The sequence below is a fragment of the Hylaeus anthracinus genome, unplaced genomic scaffold, assembly GCF_026225885.1.
Source record: "Hylaeus anthracinus isolate JK02 unplaced genomic scaffold, UHH_iyHylAnth1.0_haploid 5, whole genome shotgun sequence".
NCBI classification, from domain to species: Eukaryota; Metazoa; Arthropoda; class Insecta; order Hymenoptera; family Colletidae; genus Hylaeus; species Hylaeus anthracinus.
In genome coordinates, this window is record NW_026535322.1 from 6,336,300 (window position 1) to 6,362,451 (window position 26,152).

The following is a 26,152-nucleotide window of genomic DNA, read 5'->3' on the forward strand; positions in this document are numbered from 1 at the left end:
CCTTAAGGCAAGCGTTACATACAACAATTTTTAATGCGACGCGTGATTCACAAGCTGTTCAGATGGCCCAGCAAATGAAGGAATTGCGAAAAGGAATTTCGAGAAAGAAAACTTCTCCCCGGTGGCCACCGCCCCTCGATTAGGGAAACCCGAGTTCTGAACTATAGTTGAGTCTCCATTCCAGATCCCTCTCGAAACACGCACAGTCTCGTGCAATGGTCACGTTTTTTCTTATTGCAAGCCCTCCTCTTCCTCCAACTCTTGATAATCGTCCCATCGCGTGACCGGGGATCCAAAGATACGTTGATGCTGTCGCCAAGAGTTTCCGGCGGAGTTTACCGAATCGCTTTCCTTACTTCTTAACTTTTGTTTAGCCGATTACACGCGAACGTATTAGCGTGAAAACGATTCGATAAGATTGGAATACACGAGAAACGGATAAGATCAACGAAATACGAATTAGGAGATTAATAGAATTGCATGGAATTAGTATAGTCTTTCATTACGGGCTGAAATTTGTTTAAAAGGATATCTTTTTCCTTTTTAAGAATTTTGAGACTAGCTTCATGTTTTTTTTTTTGCAAACAAAGTAGTTAACACGAACTCTTGAAAATTGGTATGTTTATTTGTACGTGGTTGAACAAGGTTTTATTAAATTTACGAATGGTCTGGTCAATCCGTTTTAAAATTACTCTTTTTCGTTTGGAACGAAAGTGATCGATATAAACTCTTGAAATTTGGTATATTTATGTTGATATTGACAGACACACGTGATCCCCGTTACCATGAACAATGGAGCTTCTATTGTGATACTGAGTTGACTCGTGATAAGCTCAGCTTTTAAACCATGTTAGCAATCCTTTTATTATGAAAGCACGAGTTCGAGGGTACGAGCCCAACGGACAAGAAATAAGAAAGTAGGAAAGTGCACGATCGAGTTTACATAATCGAATGACAAAACAGTGGCTCCCGGGACGTGATAGGTATTGCTGGACCTGATGCTCACCGACATTTCTGCCGCTGGATGATCGATAATTTCCAGTTCTGTTTCTTGACCGTCCAGCATCACTGACACGTTCTTTTGACCATACTCCTCGTCTGGAACAAATTTCGACAATTTCATTCAAATTTCATTACATTTGTTTAATATTAAGCACGACGGAGAAAAGGCTCGCTTAACTCTGCAGTGCAAAATACAAATTATTACAAAAGTTTTAAATTTTACGTTCCAAGAATTTATTGTTCCTTCCAACCAGATCCAATTTAATGAATTTTTATTATTATTTCGCAAACTGCAAGAAACTAGAACAGCTATTTATTATTTGTATTAATTGTTAATAAATGTCAGCTGGCGTTCCCTACGTGATTTTTAAGACCCCGACGACAGGTAATTTCGAACGTGTTAATTATGAACGCCCGAGAGAATTAAGGTTGCGTAGCCGTATGCACAAGCGACGCTTTGAAATTGAAAATTAATTAAAATCGAGCAATAAATTGCACGCGTGACAGTTGTCCACGGAACGTAATTAAACGAACTCGCGATGGATCGGAGATTTGTTTGGCACATGACTGCGCTTTGCTCAAGTTCCGCGCTGATAAAATATTTTCAAACAATCGTGCTTCCAATTTGTGCCGAGATATTCAGTTCTTGAAACGTACAAATATCGCGTGAGCCGCGGAAAACGGAATATTTTTCTGATCAATGTTGCAAACATTATTCTTGATTTTTAACATTTGGCAGTGTCACTGATGAACAGAAAGGAGGATTTTTACGATGATCGCGCAACCCTTTAGGATCGAAAAGCTTCTATCGAGATAAAGGAACTCGATTCTAGACATTGTACGGTATCTCCGATGTTGCCTTAACGTTCGCCTTTATGGTCGTTACGAGTTCCGCGTATGAGTCTGTAAGCGACACAGACCTTATTTTTCCTCGTTACTCTATTTTTCTCAGGTCCGCCTTGAGCCCCTGTACCTCCACGGCCACTTTCCGATCGCGTATGCAATAACCAACGACTGAGTTTTCCTTTACGAGGAATTTTCCGAACTGAGAACAACCAATATGCTTGCTGATCGTTTCGCGAATCCTTCGACGACCCACCTTTTAGGACGTTTACTTTGAAAAAGGCAATTTTTACGAAACGAGAAAGACATCAAACGCGTACAAATACTTTGTCCGTACAGAGTTTTGAAATTATACAATTCTATACAGAATATAAAATGACGTAATAGTACAGCTTCACTTTTATGTAGAATATAACATTATATAATCGTATAACTTTATTTTGATATAGAAAATAAAATCGTCGAATCATTAAATTTATGGTTTTAAGTTAAGTAAGAAGAAAATTGTCCAACTATATAACAGGGTGTCCCAAAAATGTTGAAGGGCCTTGGAAAGGGGTGGTTCGGGGGGTGATTTGAAACAACTCTTTCCTTAGCGAAAATATTGTACATATTCTTGTCCTTTGCTTTAATTTACCTAAATAAAAAAAAGGGGAATGTAATTACACACAACCGCTCCTTTGATGCGGTTATCGTTCACTATGCTACTCCACATGGATACAGTCTCACGATGACAGTCCCTTTGCATTATAATACGAAGGGTGACCGTCCTTATCTCCTCGAACCAGACTCGAAGACCCTATAAACTTCCGAGCCCTTTGAGCTGAACCATCGATATTCACTTTACAAAGTCTACGTTAAAGCTGCTAGTGAATAAATTCTATCGTGATAACAGACCATTCCCTTTGTGCCTGACTTATCATAAATAAAGTTGTCGAGAACAGCGAGGATTCGATGAAAATTCTGTTCGTTTCAAATGGGAATAACGTAATACGCTTCCCGCGAAACGAGAAATATTAATAAAATTATTAAACAAACGGTAAACTTTTTTTCGTCGTTCTCAAAGCTTTGAAAGCTCGTTATTGAGAATTCACTGCGTTAATGTTCGAAAACTTGTTATAATTTCATACTACGAAATCATTTACCATCGTTATATTAGCGTTATTTGAATTTCATGCGAACAAACTACGTCATATAGCGAGAATTTTCTGTTACGATCACGATTTTTATTAAACGATCATTGCATATTTAAAAAAAGAACATTTTTGTCCCAGCTTCTTTAGTTTTCAAGATATTTAAAAAAAACATGGTATTCACCCCCGACTTTAGGGGCTGTGATAAAAAAATAATACTTTTCTTTTGAGAACTACCAATCACATAAATTTTATTAAAATCTTCGTGTGACGATTGGATACGTTCCTTTGGTAAATTGACACGTGGGTTTTGTTATACAGGAACTTCAATAGAGGTACCTAATTAGGGAACCGAAACTTGCTGCCAAAGCGCGCTTGAAAATAATGAAATATGCATATCCCGCTAATCATTGGTTCATACTTAATCGAAGGACGCTTAGACTCTGCACGATACGAGCGCTTTCCTGAGCGTCAAGTGCTATTGGAAAACTGTAACCCTTGCATCAAGGGTCCAGATATGGTTACATTGAAACGAACTTCTTGGAGCTTTCAACGACCGTCGTGCAAGACGTATTGAAACTAGTCAAAGTGGCTTGCAAACTTTCACTCCTGGGCTTAAGTACATTAGGTGTCCCCCTAATCACCTGGAATCACTTAAAGTGCCAACTACAGAAGGTCGAAACGGTAAAATAGCTAGTACGTGAGCAGAATATGCGCTCTCATACTCGGCCACCGCGCGTTTTCTACACTCGACTAGGACCCTCAGACTCTAATTCGGGATCAAATTTAAATTATCCACCACGATTTCAATTTTATTTTTGAGCTTGTTTACGCGCCAACTCGGTCGGTAGCGTAGTTCACCACGTCGATAACTAAGTTTTTATCATCAATTAATCCCACAGCAGATTTTGTTCGTATTAATGTCGACTTATTTACGTAGTGTAACTCAGTTTTTCGTAAGTAGCATTTGAACAAGATTTTATTGAATAGGAGTTATAGGAGAATGGCAAACAGCCACACTTTGAATTCTATATTAATAATAGCAATTTCGCCGAATGGACGTCTCTGCACTCACCCAGAGAAGTGTCGTAAGCGCAGATGTAATCGCTGGTGGTGAACTGGGCGGTGAGGGCGGTTTTCCCCACGCCAGATGCACCCAGCATGCCGACTTTGTAAGTGGCCACTCGTTCGTTGCTCGTGTCCTCTTCGGCCTCCATTCCAGAGAGCTGCGACGCCGAGCTGAAACGTGGCAGAGAAGAAAAAAGGGTACGAGTACGCGGCTGGTTCTCGGAACCGTATCGACCGATGCGCAGAGAGAGGAATAAAAAAAAATAAAGAGTTCATTGTGCGAGTCTCGCCAGTCTTTCTTCGTGATTTTCTTAAAGCCCTTTTGCGTCGTTTCTCTTGCGCCACCAAAGAAACGACGCACCCACTCGAGGCTAAGATCTCTGGTATATTTCTTGGAGCTTATTAAGGACAATTGACAATTTATATAACTTAGGACTAGAACTCTCCCCTTAGAAAACCAAATTTATTCATAAACTTTGTTTTCAGTAATAAACGTAACATTCAACCAGGTCGTACAGAAATTAAAGTGACAAATACTATGATTAATTCGTGCGATGCTGAAGTACTAATTGCATTAACCGAAAGAAAAATGCATTAAGTGAGATAGGCGCATGCTTGGTCCGCCCGTCTGGCTTGAGCGCACCTATTCTACTTGCTACGACTGGTCAGACTCGAAAGACTCGCCAAATGCGGGTTGTCCACGATTGTTTCACGTGGATGGTAAAAATATCGCGTACAGTTGTATTACTATACATATGAGGTGTAGCAATTAATTCCGTGCTTTTATATTCACTCATTTATTATATATTATTTTTTGTAACTCTAGTTTAAGTAGGAATGTTTTGCTTATCATTTTGTTACGTTAAAGTATCAATTTTCTGAGCTCTATCTTGGTAGCCCAATTTTCCTTATTCTTCTTCTTCTTCTAACAGATTACGAGTATAACAAGTAATTGTGGTAATTGCAGAAGAATAACAATAAGCAACATATTGTATACAGAATGATTGTGATGCAGATTAGGCCGAGGCCTAAGTAATTTATACTTTTACTTAAATTATAGTTGCAGTAAATGAATGAGTATAAAGGTAATGAATTCATTTGCACACCTGAAATTTCCAACTCGTACGAAGAACGCATGAAAATAAAACCGCGAAATAGCAACAGTTTATAAAGACGAATGGACGAGCGTCAGTCATCCATTTTATCGCAGCCTGCTCCACTTCTGCAGGTTTTATACCCCCCCGTTTTATCTTTCGCTTTTATGAAACTGAACTGACCTTCGCGAATGCAAAATGACGTCATTCGAAGCCTATACGAGGCCCTGATAAAACGCAATTTCTTCTTTATGTTCCTTCATAAATCTTTACTTACTGTTACGCGATATTTGCAATATCGAGGATCGAGAACGCTTAAATCTTCTTGCCGAACGCACTTTATCGGAGACGACTAGAATTTTATACATCTGAAATGTTCAAGCATAATCGTCCGAACACCTAAACTGTTGCGCCATTTGCAAAAGAATTTTTTTTTTTGCACTGTTTCTTTATGGTACAAAAACATCTGCTCCAATTAAGTGATACGACTATTCGGCAATGTCTATTTTTTACTTTCATTTCGCATCGTTATACTGTCCATCCATTTTAATTATAATTTCCACGAATCTATATGCACTTTTGCCATCCACTTTTTCTATTCGTTAAGTTTGTTTCATTCGACATTATTTCCCAGAAATTATTTCCCATAATGGAGTTTTCCATCGTGTTTTACTGTCCCTCTTGTGATTCACGTGTGCACCGGAGGGTCGTTGTTGGGTTCATTTTTTCTTTCCTTTTTTCCGCGACGTCGACGGATTTACTCATAATTATCCGATTTCGAGAAAACGTGGCGCGGATATTCGGAGGCCGACAGGAAATTCGTTTCACGTGGCGAAAGCCGTGAGCTAACCCCCTATTCCTGACAGACACGAGGGTTTTCCCCGGTGGTATCTACTATTTTTACGCACGGTTCTTCTTCTGCCGCTATTTTCGTTGCTTTCTCGCTTTTATTTCCAGAAAATTCTCTCTCGTTATCTTGCCACAATAATAAATGTTACGTTGACAATAATAGATGTTATTCAGTCGCCACCGATTTAAGAGTATATGGGGGACAATCGCCGTGAAACTGGAGAATCGGGGCAGTCAATAGTAGTGGCGATAGTCACGCGTCTCTTAGACAGGATTCCATTATATCTCTGTTACGATTGAAGATGAAAGAAAATGACAAAGAGGAAAATTGTAGCGTTAAAAGAGCCAAATACCGCTATGTAAATACATCCACCGATCAACGTTATTTTCAAGGTTATCTGTGGGACATCGATTCTTTCTTAACTAGCACCATGTTCGTTCAATTTAACTGCAAAATAAATCCTGAAATAAATCGAGGTTCCGAAGTGTCCAAGATTTTCTGAACCACCTTAACACGTTCGTCAGCCAAAAGATGCACTCCGTCATGGTTGTCTCAATATCCATTTCGAGGGTAGTGTATCACGCTGAAAGATCCTGAATTAGCCGCGATTCGGCCAGTTCTTCTCGCTGTTTACACCTCGATGCCTCGGCTCTCGGTCCAACGTACTCCACAATTTTCGCTATTTTTCCTCCCAGAAGAGCACTTGACGTTATTACATCTTGTTTCGCCGCTATTCACCACCCCCCCACCCCGTACCTGGCGGGAGTTGGGATAACCTTTTGGGATTCGAGGACGATGGAAATCGCGACGGTGAAATTATACGAGACAGGAAAAATGCCAGAAAGGATGGCGAGCGAGCCAGGCCCTTTAATCTCTTTAAGTGGAAGCAACGTAACGAGGAAGGGAATCTTTTTCGGGCTTCCGTCACTCGTTACATTCCTCGTTCGCCGTGAACACCGACGTCGAGTGTAATTGCACGACGGTAATTACGTCACCGCCGTTAATTGCTCCGCGAGAGGAAGATAAGTGGCAGGTTTCGACGTCGAGGTCGAAACATTCTGTGATTGTAACGCTACCAGCCATGGGAATTCAATTATTTCCGTCTTGGCGTACCTGGATGTCTTAGGTACATATTTGGAAGATGTATTAAAATTATATAACATTGGATTTCTTAATTTATATTTGTACAATATTAACGATCCAGGATACGTAGCGTTATATGGCAGTGTCCGTTTTGAAATTCCCATAACAAATACTGATAATTCAAAACCACGAAAGCTTGTATGCTCTCCTCGGTATACTTTACGACTATCTTAAACCAGGAAATTGTTAATCCTCCGCGGAGTCGTTTAGAACGCGTCATAAACTGTTGACTAAGTGGTTTATATTCGTACCTCCGTAATCTGGCCTCCTTGGTGCTGCTGCAGCTGGTGCCCGAGGACGTGACGCTGTTGATGCTCCTGCTCCGTCGGCTCTTCAATGAATCGCCAAGGTTGTAGACCCCGTTCGCTGTTATGGAAAACGACCTCAGCCTGTAATATTCCACGCCATCCTCGGTTTCGCCCTCCTCGGCGCCACCGGCACCGCCGCGTTTCGTTTCAACGAGCATCGGCTGCGACAAAAACAAATTCATCAACCGATTAATACGGTTTTTGTAGAAACGAAAACAATTTGAGGGTGTTCGGAACATGTAAACAAAATAAAAATCACTCGATAATAATATTTGAAACGTTATATGCTACGTTGCTGATGATTCAATAATACAGAGGAATTTTTTCAAATTTTACCTATCTTCCATTTAAAAAAATTCTTAAGTCTGCGTTTGCAGTTACGGTTGCGCATGTTTGCAAAGAATTGACGAGGGCACGATAATCATTAATTTTGTGGTCGATTTGATGTGTCTTCTTTTGAAGAGAGGTCGCGTACCAAATTTCAACGGAATACCAAGATTTACGATCGCAATTATGGTTGCGCGTATTTTTAAAGAACTGACAACGTTGGTCGTTAGCTCGTCGACACGTTTCTTGCTCCAAATTGAATCAACGTTTTAAACGTCTCGCGACCTGATAAAGTGCCAGTAATCTGCGAAGCTGCCTTGCGAACAAAGATTAGGGTCAAAGCGAATCCCAGTGCATCGACGTGTCCATTATGCGAATTACGGGGCGTCGGCGTCGTTTCAAACTGACGTGTCGCGTTTCAGCCTAATTTTTTACATTTACGAGTAGTTCGTATAATTATTAAAGAATTTTTAAATAATTGTATACGTTATTGTATATCATATCTCTTTTTGAAATTAAACATTTATATCTCTGTTTAAAACACTCCCAACATATTTACCATAGAACAAATACATTTCGCATACTATTATACATGCGTCTGCTATTAATTTCCTGATTGCAGTTAGTTTCTTCTTCTTTCTTTTAGCTTGGAATTCGCTATTGCAACGATCCGGATCGTTTTTCGTACTTCTGACGTGGAAATCTGTCCGACATCGACGTCGTTAGACGAACACTACTCGATCGACGGATAAACTCGTCCTTTTTCGACGTCTCGGAGGATCGAACCTGACGGATCTCTGTGTAATCTGTCTGTTCCCTTTGTTAGCTGACTCTCTCTCGCGATGGAGGGTGAGGGATCTACTTCTTTCCACGCTGCGAACGGGGAAAAACCCTTTGCTTTCGTTGCGATTGGCTTGGTGGAGCCTCGAGTAGTATTGGTGTTGACGGTGTACTTAGTTAAGTGCTCAGAATGGGAAAGGAACATCTACCCAATCGAAGCACGTCGATTTTTGTAGAATTTTCGCTAAAATGGAGACTTACACAGAAATACAGTGTGTATTTATATTTTTTAGATCTTAAAAGAAAGTAAGAATAACATGTATCATTATTACAAAATACAATATGTATTTGTAGTTTTAAGTATAGAATTATAGAAGTTGTATAATTCTATGTTTAAGAATATAAATACATATTTTATTTTATACAAAAGTACAGTATGTATTTATACTTTTAAATATAAAATTATACATGATGTACAATGTTCGTGTCTTATAAATCTCACGAGAAGTTAAAACGTAGTTATGCAAAAAATACGGTATGTATTTGCATTAAAAAAAAAATTGAATCATCAAGAAGTATACCTAATGTTTAATATGAATTTGGTACAATATTTTTGAACCTGTATTTTGACCATGAACACGAACTTGAACATGACTATGAATAAAAAATACGTGTTTGGTCACCTTTAAATCCTCTCTGTACAAAGCTTCATAAAAACGGTCGCGTCACAATCGGGCCAGTGTTCCTTGTTAGGAACAATTTTTGTATTCTGTTACCATCGAGAGCAGGGAATGTATTATTGAAAAGGATTCAACGCAAATTCTTTCGTTACCCAGCCCACACATGCCGTGCCGTGTGCATCGATTTTTACCCGCACGTGTACGTACTTTTCAACTCTCGCTCCTCCAATCTTCCAGATATCAAATTAATAATTCACATTAATTCTTCGTTTCTGCGTTTGTCGAATTTCAATCGGAAAATGTACGTTAATCCACGAACTCTGGACTTCTTGAATTTCGCTCAAATAATTCCGACATTTTTTACTGAAATTTTGAATAATGCATTATTAAATCGATACGAGTTGGTTTAAAATTCATTATTCATGTGCGTACTTTTATAGAATTATTTTTATGGAACAATCGTATCGTCTACCAAAATGGTTTCAATGTTTCGTAGTGAAATTTTAAATAATAAATTATTACATCGATACGAGGTGGTTTAAAATAAATTACCTATAGGTGCGTTTTTATACAATTATTGTTGTGGAAGAATCATACCGCTTTCGATCGAGTTTTTGATAATAAACTATTAAATTGATGAGCGTGCTATGGTTTATATCGAATCACCTATATGTTTATTTTTATGGAACAGTCGTCGCCTACCACGATGAGGCTCGCGAAGTTGCTCGCGGCGAATCAACCATGAGAAACGTCAGTGGCGGTGTTATCGGCTGATTTCTGTCAAAACTGATAAAACGAATCCAGTAGCTAGGGCGTTTTCCCAGGATCGCGACACAACCGATCCACGGTTTCATCGAAGGTTAAGGACGGCGATGTTGCACACCATCGGGAGAATCGTCCCGTTAGTCATCGACGAGTTCAATCACCTCGACCTTTCGATCTGGTGAATGTTCCTTAACCCTAAAACCCTCGCGAATGTTCGCAACCCTTCCATAATCACACGTACGAGAGATATTTTCACTCAACATGCATCGGTACATCCTAATAAATAAAAAAAAAAAAAAAACAACCGAGGTTTCACCAAAATATGAACTATTTATTACAAAAATAATAGTTGTGAACTCTCGACCCCTTTCTCGCGACTTTTACATCGTCACATATCTATTCTTTCTAATTTTCCCATGTACAGACGAAAGTCGAGAACAAATTACTATTTCTCTACATCGCGTACAATTAATCGTCCTTGTCGAACCTTCCTGGAAACTTCTAAATCCCTTACTCGAGACCTTTCCAGCATCTGCATCACCGCTCGTTAGCTGATAAAATTCCTCGCGGAGCTTCCTTCTTCAAAAAGGATAATTAACTCGCCTCTAATTGTCTTTCGAAGTAACTCGAGCGCCATTCGAGTAATCCACTTCGATTGCAGTTCCCGATGTCAAAGAAAGCGTAGACGTTTCTGAAGTAGCCGATCGAACCATCGAAGGGCATCGTCAGCTCGAGGATAAAACAGTGACTTGTGGAGGAGAGGCTCGAAAATGCTCCTTTAGGAGCTACATCGTTCGAGAGCATTCGCGATCTAATGCGATCGAATCCTGCTTCGATAAGAGTCCAATTTCGTAGGAAGGATTTCAAAGAAGCGTAACATTCCATGTAGATTTTTAAAATTCAAGTTAAATATGTCAAAAATGTCAACAATTTTAGTTGCTTCCATTAATCCACGAACTTTGGATTTCTTGTATTTCACTCTAACAATTCCGACATTTTTTACCGAAATATTGGATAATGCGTTATTAAATCGATAGGAGTTGATTGAAAATTCAAAGTGATACTTTGGTGAAAGAGTGGATCCTAGCTGAACAATTTTGAAGTTATCACTCTTATGTCAGTTATATTGAAAATACATTGAATTTTAGAGCCTCCAATGTGCATAATCTGTTAACAAGTATGTTATTAGACGAACCATTGGATTCTAGTAAATATTTGATCGTAATGAACCGTTGCTCCTTCGCTGCGGTGGCTTTCAACGCCTCAATGTTCCGATCGGGCTTAAACTTCCGAGATAATGCCTTGTTTACCTTCTGGTTTGAGTTACAGTATCGCGTTTATGTGATGCAGCTTCCGGCGGAGTATTTACGATACTATAGCGATCGATAGATAGCAAGGGTTTGAGTTGTTCTGAGTGCTGGGTATTACTGTACCCTCGGATTGTCGTAACTTATATTTGTTGTTATATCTTATGTCCTTCAGATCGTTACAACTAATGTTCCTCGTGTTATCATTGATATCTCTTAAGATTCTTATATCTTATGTCCTTCGGATTGTCACAACTCGCATCTCTCACTTTCGAAGATTTCGATTCAAAGAATCAAATTTTAATGTACACTTTTTGAAAGCATAAGCTGCAGGATTACGTTAGTAAAATTATACCGAGAGATACGTGAAATTGCAGCTAATTCGATTGCCCAGTGGTGCGTGATTCCGTCGTCAACCTAATCGAAGTGACACGTCATGAATGTGCCGAGTTTTTCGGACCTCGGGAAAAGCGCGAGGGACGTGTTCAGGACGGGCTATCATTATGGCAAAAGTCTCATCAAGCTCACCGCAAGGAAGACGGGCGGAAATTTTGAAATGGGCAGCGACTTGTCCTTGAACTGCGATGAAATGAAAGTAAGAACGGACGTTTGTAGGTACGCGATAAAATTAAATTGACGATCCTAAACAAAAATAATTCAGATAAAAATCTGAAATTATTTGAGCTTCTTCCTATTACTATAAGCAATAACTCTGGTAAATTTCAAATCATTTCATTAATTTTTACCCGAGTTACAAAAAGGAAAGTGACCAATCGAAAAAATATATTTTCCGTTTAAAATCTTCGATGGTTTGGGGCACGTGTTAATGTTAAAATTAAGAGGCGGAATTTTACAGGAATTTTGTTTTATGTAAGGATGACTTTAGTATATATCTATATCATTTGGTATTACGTTTGGATGTATATTTGGATTGGATGTATCGCAGTTAACAGGTACAGCGGACGCGGAGTACAAGACTGCGGATTATGGAAGCTTCTTGGAGAAATGGACGACAGATGGTACGGTGGTCATTGGCTATTTTTTCGGTCGAACCCCGATACCAGATACCGGTCTACGCACGGAAATTAGTTACAACCCAGGAACCGCAGCCAAGGCCATGAAGATTGGCGCCAATTGCAACAAACAGAATTTCAACGCGCTCTGTTCCATCTGTTAGTTCCCTTCGATGTTTACACACTTTTTGCGCGAGCTATTTTGCAGTTTCTGTAAGTGCGCGCCCATTTCGTCGACGAGTGGAACGCACACGGTCGATAACCGGAAATGGGGAAAATTCTTGTCCGAATAAACACTTCGAGCAACGAATAAAAATATAAAAAAAATGTTCCGACGCGTTATCGTACAGAACGTTCAATTTTAGCTCCCGTGTATTCTGCAATTAAACCGCGATCGCGTTGCGTCTTAATTGAAGAACGGGGGCAAACGATTTCGTGGCGATTTTCTTTTTTTTTTTCTTTTCAATTCGAACGACAACTTCAGCAGCCCGTGCAATTCGAACGAGGAATATTCCATGTTAATAAACGCAATCAACTTCACATTCGTCGCCGTACCGAACGACAAACGGCGCTCGTGGCCCTTCAAAGACGATCTATTCAAGCGTGCTATGGAAACGGGAATCATGGGGAAACGTTCGCAATGAAATTCTTGGAAACCGTCCAGAAATGCCTCTGCTCGGCATCAATGACCCCCTTTGTTAATCCTGTCAAACAAAATGTAGTGTTCCTGCTCGACCAGTTGTTTATTAAAGCACTCGACGCACGCCAGACGAAATTTATGCACTTTTCGCTGGCGAAATGCAGCGAACGTATTTCGAATCGGTGTTCCTCGAACTTCGTCTGTTTATAATTTTACCGCGGACATATTTAGACGCGATTCAAGAATCGCTAAAATTACGATTACGAGACTAATCAAGATAAATTAGTTGTTAGTCAGAAATGTTCTGTCAAGAGTAATTGCAATTGACAAGTAATCGAGATTGCTTTCGTTAACAATTATATATAATATATAAAATCATACAAAATTATATATAGTATGTAAAACATTACAGTCTATACATGACTTCATAAGGATTCGCAATAAAATTCTAATCTCAAAGAAATCTAAATTTTTACTAATTATTCGCGTCACTATTACACAAATCATTGAAGTCATATTCGTTATTCATTTTTTCAATTACATTTTTCCAAACTCCGTCCGCGGTAATATACACAGTCGAGGAAATTAGAACAGATCCTAGTTTCAAACTGAAACACGAGGGGCACCATTTGCATATGCACACTTCGCGTTGCTCTATGCGATAATTGGAACTTGTTCCTAGAATTTAAGGTTGAACTTTGGAAGCTTGCAGAAAATGTAATGGGAAAACATTGTTGTTTGAATGTAGTTTATGCAAACGCAATAAGCGTGTGTATTTAGAGGTGAGTTTGGCAACATTTCGCCCTGACACTTCGAGCGGAGTGAAAACGTTCATTTTATCTACGACGTAGTTTAAAAAATCAATTTTTTCAATTATATTCTCCATCGAAAGAGTTGGGGGGAAAAAAAATTCTCTTTAACGCTCGTTTTCAGTATTCGATAACGTTGATGGCAGAAACTTTTTATACGATCGCGTCACTTTACTAGGTCAAAATAGCGTTTAATATTTATAACTTTTTTTCCATGAAACCGAAGGTTCGAACCATTTACTTAAAAAAAAAAAAAAGAACAACTTTTATTTCCTCGCAGTTTTCAACGAGACTTCTATCGCAAATACACGGTTTGAAATAGAATTTCATTGCGACACCGACGTAATTTTTTCATACGTATCTCGTTTAATTTAAAAATGGTGTTATTAATGTTTTCGAATGAGAATTTTACTGCAAACATTCGGTTTCGAATCAAATTTAATTGTGACACTGTAAGTGTTTTATATTAAATAATATAATCATTATATTAAATAATACGATTCAAACGTTTCATTTGCAGCCAGTGACAAGAATATGAACGTGGATATTTTGGGGTCGTTAGTGACCGCTTTCAAGGGCATCACCGTCGGCTACCAAGGTGGCTACAGCACAGAAATGAACAAATTGACGAAAAACGACGTTGGCGTAGCTTTCAGTTACCGTGATGTTGGTTTTCATTTTCGATGTACCTCGATACCGATCGAGTACGGACTTTCTCTTCTGTACAAAGGTTAACAAATTTTATTACTCTTCATAAGCGAAAAAGTAGTTTATTATGTAAGAATTTGTTTATATATATATATAAAATTTATTTAAATAGTGAAAACTGACTGTTAATTTATATTTCTTTGACTGAAACCTTATAAACAAATGCTTAGACAATAGAAACGAAAATAAAAAATAAAAAGAACGCGCGGAATAATAATATTAATGTTACCTATTTCGTGATAAAATAATATTTGCGTAAACAATGCCTGCTGATTACCAGTTTGCTTCCCCTAACGGCTCACAAATGAACCACTCTAAAAAATAAAAAGTGTACGGTAAAGAATAGTAATAATCGCACTTTCATTTTTTTGGTAATTTTCTCATCCCTCTGCCATTTATCCAGCCCACATTTGACTTGTTTATACGCTCGATCCTCCGTCGCTTTATCGCGACGATTACGTACCCCCTTTGCAATTTCGATTCAGCAGAAACAAGGGATGATAAAGCGTAGGCAGATTCGCAACGAGCTGAATAAACCCACGTGGCAATTTCACCGTCAAGGGTGGCGTTATTAGTCCCGCGGAATCGATATTCGTGATTACGGATGAAAAGTTGTATCGAAATTATTATTGCTACGGAAAGGTTCGTCCAGGTAGCCTTATCTTTATTTATACGCTCGACGCGATCGCGGTACGGCCGCGATAAACCGAAACGGGTGTTCGTCGCGTTTATGCATATTTTATACACTCTCGAGTTCACATTCCGCGCGGCAGAGTGTAATTAACGGGCCAATCGTAACCGAATATAAGCGTGGGCGGTAAGGGTGGAAAATATTTCTGGCAAATAAATGCTCGAGTGGCTTTATCGCGGCGGGAGACGTAGATTATTCGTCTTCTTCTTGCCAATAATGAAGTTTGTGAGTGTAAATTGAGAGGGATAATTTTTTTTTTCTCCCGAAGGACATTATTTATTTAAAAAGTCCGAATCGAATCCGAAGCTTCAGTGCATAGAGTTCGTACAATTTTTGTTTAAAAATGTATCGACTGTTCAAGGTTCTGGGAACTTCTGAATTTATATAATACTAAAGTACTTCCTTTTATAATTAGCTGAAATAATTATGAAACTTCTTCCAAATCATTTCGAATATTATTTCTTTCGTTAAATTTGAAACGAGAAAGTGAAATAAAATAATTCGTTACTCGAGTCAGCTATTATTTCAAATGAATTGATGTTATTATTTTCAAATAATTGTACTGTAAATAATGGTTCAAAATAAATTATTACATTAAATAATAATTTCTCATTTTAACTTGAATGGAAATTTGCCCAGGCTCGTTCAACGTACGAATAACTCTGCGCCTTAGGGCATTTCGAATCTCTTGGTTATGCCAGTGCATACTTAATCAGCGTGCGTGATAATATCAGGCCGGATAATTGAACTGGTCGTCGACACGAGGGTTACAATTACGATCCGCTGCAACAGCGTTTGCTGCGGCGCAAGCTGTAATCGAACACCCAATTAAATTCATTCGATACGCCTATTACGCACCAAATCGTGCTTCTAATCAGGAACATGCATCATAAGTCAAAGCCCGTGTCGTAAACGCACAAAAACCGTCACTGTCGGTGCAAACACGAAAGAAAAATTGAAAAAATTGAAAAAATTGAAAAAATTGGAAAATTGCATCCCTTGTATCGTTTTATTTATATTAGTTATAATGTTCGATAAGCCTTTGAATATAATGCCAGTCCATTTACGGTTATCGATAACATATTCTTCCGTTAATAAATACGGTATAACAATTTTCACGGTAAATTTAATTTCGATGGTAAATTCGAGGATTAATTTCATAATAAATTTAATGAACTTCATAACGAATGTAACAAATTTGATAATAAATTCATGGATAAATTTGACACGATTAATGACATGATTATTTGACATGATTATTCATGATGAACTTGATTAATAAACCGGCAATTTTGCATATCGATCATTTCTCAAAGCACGCAACACAAAAATCTCTCTAATTGTTAAATCCTACCTATTCATTTATTTTTACCGTATCATAGCAACCGATAAAGTAATGCTTCTTTTATTAATCAAAGTGAACGCATTCTGGGACGCCGCGATTGACGGAATCCTGGCAACTAACGGCAACGCACAAGAATGGACTCTCGGAGCGGCGGCCAAGTGCAAAATCGACGACACGTCGACCTTTCGTTTCAAATTCAACACCGACTTTCAATTAGGCATGAGCTTGCAGCAGAAACTGGACGATAGCGTCACCGTGTCTTTGTCCTGCAACATCGACTGCGCCAACGTTACAAGAGGCGGTCACAAAGTCGGTCTGGGTGTCGAAATTAACGCGTGAATCGATCGCGAGACGTTCAACGACCCCGACGAACATTTCTTTTTTATTTCCTAAAAGCGTTCTGTGATGTCCATGAATTTTTGGTACGCTTGTCCTTTCGAGTGTATTGTGATTGTTGACATTAAACGTCTTGTATTGATATCAATAAGTGTTCTGTTTCTGTTAATCGTGAGAATTTCGTCAATATTTTAATATCTATTGATTGCATCGACCAAATATTAATTTCTGACAACAGTTAAATTAATTATTAACGACACTTATTATTTAAACAATGATGGGGAATACCATTTTGCTGTGATATTAACGTTTCGCGAAGAATGTTTTTGTTTCTAACGAAGAATGTATAAATTGTTATTTGTTGACCACGTATATGTTCTTTATATCATATAAATGTACTGATTTTCTTTAGATGTACAGACAAATACATGATCTATGTATAATTAAATAGAATTCTCTTGATTCGATATGTATATTAAATAAGACTTGTTTTTGTTTCATTATAAACGAATTATATATTTTTCTTTTACATCTGAATGTCGTTCTAAAATTTTTCCTGATCGTGACACATTAAATCATGTGTAAATCATTCGAGTTTCTTCAGTGAAGAAACGTCTATTCTTCAGGAATTATCAGAGCTGTTCTACGAAACAATTCGCAGTACGATTCATCAGGGAATAGCTGGTATTCCATCAGCATCGCTAATACAAGTGTCCATCAAACGTTATCGTCAATGATTTATGATATCTTGCATTACTGATTAAATGCCCGGCATCAACCCTCTTTTTATATTCCGTAATGGAGTATCACTCGAGGTTAGGTTTCGACAATAGCACTTCACCGATGAGAAACAAATTTTATTCCGACTAATGGATCGGGAATAGAAACGCCACGCAGTGGATTAGTTTGTAAACATCCCTGCAGCCAACTACATATATTTCGGGGGACTAGCGGCAGTCGTGCCGGAAATTAACGAAACAACAACGTTATTGATTTTGCTGCAAACGCGTAGTACCATTGTAAACGGAGGAGTAGTTTGCTCAAGCTTTTCAGGTGTACGGATGATAATCTGCGAACTTAAAGGGGATGATCCCATTTGCAAGCACGGGTGCGTTTGCAGTGAAAGGAATGCTAAACAATAGCCACAGAACGCGGACTCTATTCTTACTGTAGCATTTCCTCGCTAAGTGATCGAAACTTTACCTCGATAATTGAACCAGGCCTGTCGTTAACGTCTGAGGGTGGCCAAAACAATACCTCAAATACTATCACTTTAAAAGTGGCCAGGTCTGCACAGGAGCTCCCAAATTGCAAATTTTCCAATTTTTATTGTAAAAAAGGTCGATCGAGTTAAACTTGAAAGTTTAGTAACTACCGTGCAGATATGGGAAGATGAATAGAGAGTCTGATTGGTAACAGATCATATAATCTTCTAGATCATACTATGGTATAAATTATAATACAGAATTCTATGGTGTAGTGAAAACGATTATACCGTTACCAATCGGAGACACTAGCCAACTTCTCATCTCTGCATAGTACACAGTTCGTCGATACTTGGGAACAAAAATTTTTTGACAATGGGACCACTCACGAGGCATGCTCTACGAGATGCAAGAGGTTTCATATCGATCGGTCAAGCCGCGTGGGCGTAATCGGGTAACATACATAAAAAAAATATACATCTCGAATCGAGTAACCTCCTCCTTTTCGAAGTCGGTTGAAAACTCACTCTGTGTCGTGGAACTGCTGGCATGCTACTGGTCCTTCCGCGATATTGCCTTGGTCCAGGAGCACGTGATCCAGACGTCGAACCTGCGGGACCAGCTGGACTGGTCGGACTAGGACCACCGGAGCTAGTTCCTGGACTCAGGTGTGACGAGGTCGAGGCTGCTCCAGGACTTATGGCCGGAGTCCTCGTGGGGCTTCTGGGCGAGGGTGACAAGTGCCCCCATGGGCCTGCCTCCGCTTGCAGAAACCTATTGTTCGTAAACAGTGTTTGTTTACAGTTGAAATACAAAGAACAGTGCTCGAAAATAATCACTTTTGAACAGAAACATATACAGAAAACACATCTTATCAATGTAATTTTTATCTGTTCACTCTGGTGAATCAAGAGTTATAAAAATTATTTATTCGATATTGTTGACTGTTTCCGAGCAGTGTTTTTCTGGGTATTTGTTGCTACGATAATTTTGAAAGGTGGGAAATTGGTCAACAGTACCAAGCTAACGCGTCGTAATCAAGTAGCACTACTTTCGACATAATGGTTCGTCACTTCTAATTGTTAGCGACACGGATAATAATTGCATCAAAGTTACAACTAAAGTATTACTAATTTTCAGCTTACGTTAACTAACTTTACGTTGAACTTCGTTCATTTAATTTCTCATAAGGATTACCTCAATCGTTACTCGTACATTTTTCAAGAATCAAGTCTGCCGTATTTGTGAACACAGAATTTGCGAAAAAAAAATAACAAAGAAACGATATTACGCAATCGTGACGATTTAATATTTAAAGCAACAAATTCTACGGTAGCTGGAAAAACTCGTACAGCGAATATTAATATTGAAATAGAAAAGAAAAGAGAAAAAAACGTGCGCGTTACACGCGAACTTTTTACAAGACAATAGGATGCCACTTTGAAAACGCTATATTGTTTATTTATAGAAATATCTTTCGGGCAGATTAAAGGACATTTGCATAGGGCCGTGGCAGTAATTTGAAAAGTTTCGAACTAATTTAACTTTCATGTCATAAAAGCGAATGAAGAAGCAATTACGTAAATCGCTGCGCAAGTATTGCCCTGTAAAAAGTTCAGATTAAAAAGAGATTCCACGGAGCAATAATTAGACGCAGAAACTTAACTGTGCGATACTTTGACGCAAATAGGATCCCATTATTCTCCTTCGGCAAAGAAACAAATTTATTTCAAGTATTTCTCGAGCCATGCATATTTGCGAATGTATAGGCTATTCACATTATGAATATATATATATATATATATAATGTACATAATATACACACATTAATTAATACAATTAATACACATTTAAATTATACGTTTTCATTACACAACCTCAGTTCCATCAGCGATTCCAACATTTCTTTATTCCGCTATATATCTTTGTTATTATTTTATTTTATCAATTGTATTAATATATATATATATATATATAAATGCATTTATATGTATTCGCAATATTTATCTCGATAAAATTATAATATTATTAACATCTCAATGTAGGATTGAACCCACGCAATTTTTTACAAGGTGAGGTGATCGATTTGGGATGGAGTCGTCTGTATCGCGTGGTACGTTCGAGCAATCGATGTGATTACCTGTGCAAGTCTGGAGTAGGTCTGGCCACAGCTATGCTACAACTACGTCGTCTGGAAGGGGTCGGTGATTTCGAGCCGTCCACCGTGGTGTGACCTTGAGATCCTGTCAAGGAGGTGCGATGCAGACGAACTTCGACCTCGCTGCTCCTCCTCTGAAAGGCCTTCTTGCTCCATCGTCTGCCCTTCGAGTCGAAGTCGGGGGTATCCTGCTGTCTGGAAAATCGACGACGAGTTGGCGCAAAAAATGGCAAATCAGAGATGGGGAAAAATCTGCATTCCATTCAATTCAACATTTACGTATCCACTTTGTTTGTAAATTCAAAGACACTTGTTCGATGTGATAACAACATTTTTAATACACTGTAGTAATATACTTATTTTAAACGGAAATGGAATCAAATTCTCAGGATTCATTTCTCGCGTAACAAGCAATCGAAATGTCCTTTTCCATTTTTTTTTTAATCTGAAGCTTCGTTACCAACATACAGGCAATTAAAAAGTTTATACGATTTCATTCACGGCGCGCGCGCCACTTAAATTCCAGCGGCGCGTACGTTCGTGATAGCGGGCGCAAAAACTTGAACTGCTTGTATCTCGATAACGAAGCCCAGGATTAAAAACTGGAAAAGGACATTTCGATTTTTATTTACATAAGGAATTGATTGCGGAAGGTCCAACGTTTGTTTCCTAGCAATCTATATTCTATATTCTATATTCTGTATTCTATCACTTCGATTATCTTTAAGAAAGTATCTCCATTCTAAATATAAATTTCTGTAAAGTGATATGTGACCTTCCGATGTCAGCAGGCTGCCCACTTCTTGTGTAAGTAATTGGCTCCTTATCGTCGCCACGCAAACAGGCGATTTTTAACAAGGTGGGTCGAGTGCTCGAAAGAGGGTGGCCCTTTATTCCTTTCCCTTTTCACGCGAATCAGTGAAAGCTTTTACTCGCCAGAATTTGCATCGAGATAACGTTCGTTTTTCACTCGTGGCTGATAGTTGGTTGTTATAATGGATTTTCGACGTTCGCGACTGCCTTCGGCGTTTTCCGATGTGAATTTAAGTAGCGGTTAATTCAACTGTCACCACTTTGTTTTCTTACCAAAGAGTCGAGGGAATTGCCGCAGGTGTTTCGAACGGTAGATAAATACGAATAACTGTACGATAGTTCGAGACGCGTTCGACGAATTGGCGCGGCACGTTTTCAACCTGATAGATAGGAGAATTCATTTTTCAGAGGGCTTTGAAGTTAATTGAAGCTTCGTTTCGAATTTTCTTTCTCATTTCCGTAATTGGCAAATAATGGTAGCAGCGAGGTATTATTACATCGTAGTGTTTCGTGTAGTCGGTTATCGGTAGAAGAGGTTGTTATTATTATTACTATTATTATCATTAGTCTTATCTAGAATTGAGAATACATAATAATTACCCAACGGATGTTCGTAAAAATTCAAATTTCTATATAAATAAATAAAGAATAAAAACGTGAAGTAAAGTATCTATTAATTTCTAAATATCGTAACACGTATTTCATATATTTATGTAATTATTAACATCCTTGTATATTTATATTTGTTATAAATGCATAAATATCCACAATCTATCATTGTATATACCTTACTTTTTTTTTTTATATGACCTACAAATGTCAAGAATACAGCTATTTATCAGAATAAGAGAGCACAGTTTGAGTGTTTTTCTCGTCAGGTGCAATCTTTACAGTCCCGCGCCGTACCTTTCTCACGTTCCATCGGGATAAGCACTGTTTACCTCGAAAGGATCGACTCGCGTACCCACGTCGACGCATATTTTATTCAATTTAGCGGGCGCAGGATGCTTGAAAAGCTTGGACCCACCCTTCCAACTACCCGCCCGGTGTTCCTGAATAGCATTCCACACGAGAACAGCCATTTCGTATCCGTGGAACGACCGCTCGGAATGGCGAATTGCAAATGGAGCACTTGGAGTTGTTCGCGAACAGACTACGCCGAGAACAACATTACGACTTTATCATGAAATCACATTTCCCGCATTCAGGAACGCAGGCGAATTCGTACAAGTGTAGGACACGTACGGAGCCCTGTGCCACGCCGGATGGTCTTTCATGTGAAACGAAACCATTTCGAGCGGAAGACTCTTAGATTCGGGTTTACGCTGCAGAGCAACCACGCATTCAGCCGATTAGACACGACCGCCATTTTATTGCATTATTGGCTCGAGAATGTGAACTATCTGTTGCAACGTACAGGGAATGTTTTGCTAAAGTTATAACTATCGAGGTCAATGTATACTTATTATAAACACATACAATTACGTCTCTGTAATTAAAATAAAAATGTTCATAAACATTATTACCAATATTAAATACTAAAATAATTCTCTGCCATGATAGATAATTATCCGTAAGAGTAGCAGTATAATCGTTGTTAATAATTGCCTGATTTTAGACAAAATCTTTGTATGTAACCAAATACATAATCGAGAACGTAAATTAAAGCAACCACGTTGCTAGTTTCGGTGTTAACAATGTCTCTGATATTTTCAAGGGAAATCAGCGAAAGTCGAGAGTGTAGTAGCTGACGACATCCTCGATGCAACTCAGTCCTTCAATCCACCGATTACACGTGCTACGGACAGTGGATAGACTGCTGAATATTCAACACGAGAAAGTTCACGACAGAGTCCAAGTCTAACAGAACACTGTACGTTTCGCGGTAATCAAACCTCCATTAATGCTCCAGAAAACGCATCAAACGTCGAAGTTGTACCTATGTGCCATTTACGTAATGGATTTAACTTCCGCGTTAGAGGGAAGCGCAGATCCAACCGTTCATTACAATTAAATCGCTGCAACAAATTCAAATTTCGAATGCGCTATTATCTCAAACTTGATGGAATTAGATTGGACTGGTTAACGATTGAAGCCGTTCGTTTAAATTACTGCTGAAGTTTAAAAAAAAAAAAAAACTACATACACCTCTATATATTTCCTACCGAAATTTTTCGCGACAAAATTTTAATTTAGTTCTAAACCGATTGCAATTACGGTCCCACGTAATAACGACAACGTAATTACTGTTGGGAAGCGAGGGGACTCGTCGTCGGGGGTTTGTTCCAAGTAGATGAAATAAAATTCAGATAATAGGTCACCGGTATTGGTTCTCTTTTTCAAGAAGACTCATTAAAACTGACGCGCGCGACGCGTTCCAGGCTCTTTCCAGAGATGGAAAGCCGATGCAGGTGGTTCGTGTAATTTTTACACGGAAGAAGATTAAACTTGCCAAGTCTGACATGCTTCCTTTCCTCGCGACGAATCTTTGATATATATATATATATATATTTCTATCGACGGTAAGCAGGAAGCTCGAAATTACATTTTATTTACAGCAGAGGGAAGTTCCGTCGACACTAGACGCTTTTTCTACGTTTCAAATTAATAGAAGCTTGCAATCACGTGAGTGTACAATTGAATCTGTTCAATTTTTTAAATAAATTTCTTTAAGTTTATGGGATCGTGTCTCAGCGCACGGCGAGCACGTGAACAAGTGGCGCATATCTTGTTCAATTTAGGGGGCACAGGATGCTTGAAAAGCTTGGAACCACCTTTCCAACTACTCGCCTCGTGTTCCTGAATAATGTTTCTGAATAAAGTGGAACTAGTAGTCCCACAATCAGTCGTCATTTCGATAGAGTCACTTATCCCGTTGTAGGGTTATCGGAAAGTTCTCTTGTGATTAAACAAACAATCCATGACGTTCATTTACCTCGGTATTAGCTTGTCCTCGAGCATGCTGGGAAGGTCGTCGGAATCCTCGTTCAAGGCAGCGAAGAAGTCTTGAAACTTGTCGGGGAAACTGCTTGGCGGGCAGCTGTTCATGAAACCCCGATCAAGAAGCTCGGTGGAATTTTTCTGAACGGCTTCATCGTGTCCTGGGAGGGCTGACGTTTCCATACAGCACGTCGTATATTCTCGCAGGAAACACCGTTCTAACCTCGCAGGAACTCTTCTTTCTTCAACTTCCTCGTGCGCGCATTTGGAAGCCTCGTTCGAATGGCTCGATGTCCTCTGAATCACCACCGGATACTCAACAATCTGTGACCGGGTACTCTCGAAAACTCACGACCGAAAATAATCCCTCGCATTCCAATTTTTCTCGAATTCGTCCCGTGGTTCAATTAATCAATTTACTTGGAATGAGTAAAGCCATTCGCGAGCCCTCGAGCATGAAGTTCGTTAGAGTTTTCCCAGGGTTTTTGTACCAGTGATAAAGAGAGCTTTTAATGGAAGGAATTAATGTTGGTTTTTCTTGTTTAAAAACTGTTTGGAAATAAACGTTGAGTGCAATGATAAATGTAATTTCGAGTACACGTTATGTATCCATGTAATGTTTGAATATAGTTGAGTGTATTGTTTCCAGTTTAAATAACGAATTATTTGAGTATATCGATTTGAGTATCATGCTTGAAAATAATATTTTACGTACAATGTTCGAGTATAAACTTTGTACATGATATTTTATTATAATGTACGATTATTTGACGCAATGTTTGTGTATGATGTGTCATTGTTAAATATAATGCATGAGCATTAACTTGAATGCGTAAGTATGAAGTAAAACTATTAACTATAATTAAAAAAAAAATATAGACAAAATATGTAACAACAAATAACTAACAACGTATCTTCGCGAGAAAAAACGTATAAAATAATTTGTCACTTCTCTCGAGTAGCTGAATAACGATATTTCCAGCAAACTACATGCCTGAGAAACCACGAATGACAACGATTTTTAATTTTAAAAAACTCAATCAAACTTGCAATTACCAATCACTTCCTTTCTCGCACCAATGACATTTCCTTGATAAATATTCAGTTAAAAAATCACCCCACGAACGTCCATCGACTCCTCACAGTACCGAACCAATAATAAAAACGATTTTCGTATACAAAACACCAAAAGACACGAAAGAGCGCACTTGCTTCACACGTGGATCGGCGACGACTCCACGGGTGATCGCTTCTTTCCTCTATTGTTTCCAATGACTCACATGCTGAAGCACAATTACGGTCGCGTCGAGCAAAATTAAAAATAAAAAAGAAAACGTATATGTAGAAGAGCGTCGATTGCGTCGCGGACGACGATCGAAAACTTTTTGGCAAGGTCGAACGGAGCGACGATCGGTTTTTTCCTCGACGAGACCCTGCTGAAAACTGAAGCTCGCATGGTTGTTGCGCGTCGTTCTGGCTCGGATAAGTAAGCGTGGCTCGCGCAAGCGCATCTTTCACCCTGAAAGCACCCCCGAATCGCCGGATACGCGATAACACGGTGAAAGTGACCACCCCCGTTCTCGTATGCGAATTAGTTTCTCCATTAGTTTCCGATGCGATCGTCACATGTTTCGTAGATTTGCCAGATCAAAATGAGTTTTGAGAGCTTTCAGTATAACGGGTGTTTACGCGTCATGTTTTGATATAATATAATTACGTATTCGATGCTCCACTGATTCCAGTGTGCTCAGAAATATATTATATCGAAGTGTACTTTAATATGATATATTTTAATATAATGCGTTTACATTAATTTGTATTAATTTATGTTAGCATAAATAGATTAAAAGAATACGTTATATTATATAATAAACATAATAGTGTGGTCAGAGTGTTATTCGCTCGAAATATACACGAATATATATTAATATATTATATTGAAAATGTGTAATTTAATATTGTATATTAATGTAATGAATTGAATGCATATTATGCGTGATAATATTTCCAACTATGAACAGTCTTTGTTTTCATCTTGAACGTGTTTTTTCCTTAAAGGATGAGATTCTTAAATCGCGAGATTAACTATCCGTAGTTTGAAGATAAAGCTGAAGTGCTCAGCGCGAAGGCGTTGGGAAATGGAAAGCGCTTTTGAAGGATGTTCGCATAAATAATCCCCTTGTTCGGAGAAACC

The 26,152-nt window shown here is 38.6% G+C and overlaps 1 protein-coding gene across 4 annotated transcripts in view; it reads right to left on the reverse strand.

The window, feature by feature from the left end:
- The window catches only part of LOC128895279 (GTP-binding protein RAD-like), a 28,102-nt gene extending 2,686 nt beyond the window's left edge, over positions 1-25,416 (reverse strand). The window contains exons 1-8 of one of the 4 annotated variants that reach the window (XM_054157746.1): positions 25,015-25,416; positions 23,954-24,255; positions 20,188-20,400; positions 19,714-19,752; positions 18,575-18,821; positions 7,385-7,602; positions 4,054-4,217; positions 1,007-1,098 (exon numbers count right to left, since the gene is read on the reverse strand). In XM_054157746.1, the coding sequence (XP_054013721.1) occupies positions 1,007-1,098; positions 4,054-4,217; positions 7,385-7,602; positions 18,575-18,821; positions 19,714-19,752; positions 20,188-20,400; positions 23,954-24,141 (1,161 nt within the window). In that variant the 5' untranslated portion in view covers positions 24,142-24,255; positions 25,015-25,416. Of the gene's footprint in view, positions 1-1,006; positions 1,099-4,053; positions 4,218-7,384; positions 7,603-18,574; positions 18,822-19,713; positions 19,753-20,187; positions 20,401-23,953; positions 24,508-25,014 lie in introns of all 4 variants that reach the window. The other 3 variants (XM_054157747.1, XM_054157748.1, XM_054157749.1) reach the window with 3 other exon arrangements.
- Between the last annotated feature and the right edge of the window lie 736 nt (positions 25,417-26,152).